Source organism: Bison bison, unplaced genomic scaffold (genome assembly GCF_000754665.1).
Source record: "Bison bison bison isolate TAMUID 2011002044 unplaced genomic scaffold, Bison_UMD1.0 scf7180017864043, whole genome shotgun sequence".
NCBI classification, from domain to species: Eukaryota; Metazoa; Chordata; class Mammalia; order Artiodactyla; family Bovidae; genus Bison; species Bison bison.
The window spans coordinates 1,789,810-1,794,454 of record NW_011494615.1 but is presented as its reverse complement, the minus strand read 5'-3'; the positions used below and the strand labels follow the sequence as shown (position 1 = coordinate 1,794,454).

Genomic DNA, 4,645 nt, shown 5'->3' with positions numbered 1-4,645 from the left:
AAATGAGGCAAACAGCTGATGAAGCTGTCCGTTAACTGCGGCCCCACCTGCGCCCTGAGGCCAAGATCTGAGTAGATTAAGGCGTCAACAGTGCCGCGACACGCCACCCCTAGTCGGCTCAGCGGTTGGAGCACAAGGGTGGAGGGACCAGCCCCTAGCGCTGCGTTACGGCGCCCACCAGTGACGTCACGGGCAAGTGCCGGCCATAAGCCCGCCCCTTCGGGTCACGTGAGGTCGCGCCGCCGGGACCACCGAAATGCTCTGCTCAGAAGTGCGTTGGGTGCCCGCGCTCGCTTCTGTGTGGGCTGTGAGAGTGCTTCTTGGGGTTCGGAGGGGAAGAGGGTAGGTTCTGGCGAGTTTTTCGTGCCAGTCTCGTCCGGCGCCGGCTTCCTCGTTTTCCTTAGCGCCTCGTCAGCACGCTGCCCTGAACTCGCTTCTCTCTGACCGGATGCCCCGGCGTCTCGGCCTCACAGAAGCCGCAGAGATGGCTGCTGGGCCTCCTAGAGCCCCGGTCCAGACCTTTGCCACCGAGGCGTGATCCTCTTTGTTTGAAAGAAGTTGGCCCAACAGTTCCCCGTGGCCAGTACTGAAGTTTCTGATGTTTGGGGTCTCCTGCTTGCTTGGGTGGAGAGCCTCTTGGGGTCTCCCGTCCCCTGATAGCTCTTGTGACCCTGAATATTTTACTCAATCCAAATCCAGCCACCCTTGTCTCCTCTCCATAGGCACTTTTGGGAGTCAGTGACGTGGTCCCCATAAGCACTTTTTTAGGTTTTTAAATTTGTTCAGACCCAGCACTGTAGGGGCCGAATTCGTCATGTGTGTCTCGGTCCACTCGGTGTGAATGGTCCCGGGAGCGCTCTTGGGCAGAGGAGGCAGGTGGTAGATTGTCCCGAATACCAGCTAGAGCAATTCATGAGGAGGTGGGGGCCATCAGCCAGTGGAGGGCTGGTAGAGACTCCTGCCAATGCTGGAAATGAGACGGAAGACCGTGGGCGGTGTTGGTGATGTAGAAAAGGGACCATTGCGCTCATGGCTCTTCTTGTCTTAGTTTTTAAGGTTCTTGCTTTTCCAAACCGGGAAGAGTGCACAGAGCCAGGGGACATCAGCCATGCTCCAAACCACTTGGCCTCAGGTGAGCCTACCTTCATTTCAGTCTTAAAGGTCACGTTAGCTATCAGGTCATTAGGAAGGGACTGAAAAGGCCTAAGTTGGAGAGGCTGTGGTTTCCCTCTTGAATCCATCCCCAGGGCTAAGGTTGTAAATATGTTGTGGGGGAGGTAAGAGTCTTGTGTGTAGAGTGGAGAGTTTGGATATATAGGTTTAAGTAGAAAAGGGGGGACCCATGTCAAGAAATTCCCCCAGAACATGAAAATAGAGATAATTTGAGGTATTATATAAATAAAAGTTGTGTGCAGAGATATAGAAAACAACTTTGCCTAAAGGGAAGCATGTGGGGGTGGAGTATAAATTAGGAATATGGATTAGCAACAACAAAAAAATAAGGTTGCTAGGTGAGAAACCGCTTGAGAAAAATTCTCAATTGAAGAGATTGCTTCACAAATACTAGATGTATCCCAGAGAGACCTGCATTGTTCTTTCCATATGTGCTTTCAGACTAGGCACATAATGCTGAATAATGCAGACAGGTTCTCCTTTCTCATGGAGGGTACTTTTACCAAAAACAAGTTGATATCATAAGTACCTGTTGCTCAAGTACCGTGCTTCCTAACAGTGAGGGCCGCAGGTGGGCAGCATCAGGATCGCTTGGGTGCTTATTAAAATCGCCAGTTGCTAGGTGCCACCCTAGATCAGTAATCATCCTGGGTAGGAGGGTAGGTCGGTGTCAGGAATCTGTTGTAGCAGGTTCTGTGGGTGATTCTTATGCACCCTCTCAAATTTGAGAAGCCTCAAAGAAGCTCCCTTTGAAGGTGGTCGTCAGGGAAGCCCTCATGGAGGTGGTCACATGAGCTTGAGACCTCCTGAAAGAAGTAAAAATAGGCTGGAGAACTACTGGAGAGAGAGCCAAAGCTGAGCTTTCCAGGGAGTATAGCAAATGTGTCAGCCCTGAGGTAGGGGAGAAAGCTGGGTGTATTCTAGAGACAGAAGTTAGAGGAGGTAGTTCATTGTGAGGTGGGACAGTTAGGCACGGTGTTTTGGAGGTCACTGTGAAGACTCTGGTCTCACTTCTGAGTTCAGTAGGAAGACCGTAAAGGATTTTAATCAGGACATGTGAAAGGGATGGATTTACATATCAAAAAGATTTTTGGCCCATAGTGGTGACTTGCTTGCAAGAGTGTGAGTCACTTAGGAGGATGTTGCAGTCCAGGTAAGAGGTTAAGTATTGGTGTCCCTGCTCTCTCATCTTTCTTTTTTTAGTAGACTCTTTTTTTTTCCCCAGTGAGAAATTTTAGGTTCATTGTATAATGGCGCAAAAACCACAGAGTCCCCAAATGCTTTCTGGCCCCATACGTGGATAGCCCATTATCAGAGTGGTACATGAATTCAACTGATGAACCTACATTGACATAGTCACCCGGAGTCCATAGCTTGCACTAGGGTTCATTCTTGGTGTTGTACATTCTGTGGGTAACGTGTATAAATGATGTGTATTTACTATTATATCATACAGTGTCTTTTCACAGGCTCTAAAAATCCTGTGTCCTGCCCTCCCTTCCTGGCAACTGTTGATCTTTTTGCTTTTTCCAAAATATTGTGTAGTTGGTATCCTACCTTTTCATGTTGGTTTCATTCACTTAGTAGTATTCATTTCAGGTTCCTGTGTGACTTTTCATGGCTTGATAGCTTGTTTTCTTTTTAGTGCTCTATAATACTCCATTGATTATACCACAATTTATTCACCTACTGAAGGACCATTTGTTTGCTTCCAAGTTTTGGCAATTGTGAATAAAGCTGCAGTAAACATCTTTGTGTTTGTTTTTGTGTGGCCATAAGTTTTTAGCTCATTGGGTAGATACCAAGGAGTGTGATTGCTGGATCGTATGGTTAGAATGTGTTTATTCTAGTTTTATAAGGAGCTGTTAAACTGTCTTCCAAAGTTTGTATTTGGAAAAGAATGAGAGTTCGTGTTGCTCCACATCCTCACCAGTGTTTGGTGGTGTCAGTGTTTCGGATTTTGGTCATTCTGCTAGGTGTGTTGTGGTATCTCATTGTTTTAATTTGCATTTTGCTGAACACATAAGTTGTAGAGTATCTTGTATACCTGTTTGCCATCTGTATAACTTCTTTGGTGACATTTCTGTTTGGGTCTTTTGCCCACTTTTTCATTGGGTTCATTTTCCTGTTGAGTTTTTAAGAGTTCTTTATGTACTTGGGATAATAGTCCTTTGTTATGTGTGTCTCTTTAAATGTTTTCTCACTATCTGTGACTTGTATTCTCATTTCCTTGAAGTATTGTCCTTTTAAGGTACTGTTTAATTCCCCGTCATCTTTTCTTTCAAAAATGTATTTCCTTCAAAACCTTCTCAGCTCTATGATGAGTTACTTTTTTTCAGATGACTTTAAATGAACCTCAACTGCTGCATAAATCTCATTGATTTTTTTTTTTTGGTGAAGAAGTTGATTTTATTGGAATCATAGGCAAAATTGGGGATTGACTTCTTTACAAGTTTGATTCTTCCCATTTAGAAACACTGTATAATTTATTCAGTTCCTCTTGTATTTATTTTAATAGACATATAGTTTTCTTCATCTTGGTTTTACAGGTTTTTGTTGGGTCTGTTCTTAGCTCTTTTCATATGAATGGCATCTTATTTTCTACCATTTTGTCTTTTAGCTGATTATGATGATACTTAGGAAAACTAATCATTTTGGTTCATTTATCCTATATCTAGGTAACTTAATGAATTATTCTGTCAGTTTTAAATGTTTTTCATTGTCTTGGGTCTTGGATATTTTTTTAAAAAGATAGCTATTTCATCTGCAAGCAAAGATATTTATGTTGCTTTTCTATATTTATGTGCCTTCTCCAATCTTTTTAAAAAAATTATTTATTTTTAATTGAAGGATAATTGCTTTACAGTATTGCATTGGTTTCTACCAAACATCAACATGAGTCAGCCATAGGTTTACCCATGTTCCCTCCCACTTGACCATCCCTCCCACCTCCCTCCTCATCCCACCCCTCTAGGTTGTTACAGAGCCGCAGTGTGAGTTCTCTGAGTCATACAGCAAATTCCCGTTGGCTATATGTTTTACATATGGTAGTGTATGTTTCCATATTACTCCCTCCATACCTCCCAATCTCTCCTCCTCCCCTACCCTTAGCCATGTCCATAAGTCTGTTCTCAATGTCTGTGTCTTCATTGCTTCTCTGCAAATAGTTTCATCAGTACCATCTTTCTAGATTCCATTTTTAAGCGTTCAGTTCAGTCGCTCAGTCGTGTCCGACTCTTTGTGACCCCATGAATCGCAGCACGCGAGGCGTCCCTGTCCATCACCAACTCCGAGAGTTCACCCAGACTCATGTCCATCGAGTCAGTGATGCCATCCAGCCATCTCATCCTCTGTCGTCCCCTTCTCCTCCTGCCCCCAATCCCTCCCAGCATCAAAGTCTTTTCCAATAAGTCAACTCTTCGCATGAGGTGGCCAAAGTACTGGAGTTTCAGCTTTAGTGTCATTCCTTCCA

At 44.4% G+C, this 4,645-nt stretch overlaps 1 protein-coding gene across 2 annotated transcripts in view; it reads left to right on the top strand.

Annotated features, from left to right (window-relative positions):
* The first annotated feature begins 217 nt into the window (after positions 1–217).
* LOC104985338 (zinc finger protein 621-like) overlaps positions 218–4,645 on the top strand; it is an 11,374-nt gene continuing 6,946 nt past the window's right edge. Inside the window, exons 1-2 of one of the 2 annotated variants that reach the window (XM_010835466.1) lie at positions 218–271; positions 1,049–1,132. In XM_010835466.1, coding sequence (XP_010833768.1) covers positions 257–271; positions 1,049–1,132 — 99 coding nt within the window. In that variant the 5' untranslated portion in view covers positions 218–256. Of the gene's footprint in view, positions 343–1,048; positions 1,133–4,645 lie in introns of both variants that reach the window. The other variant, XM_010835467.1, reaches the window with a different exon arrangement.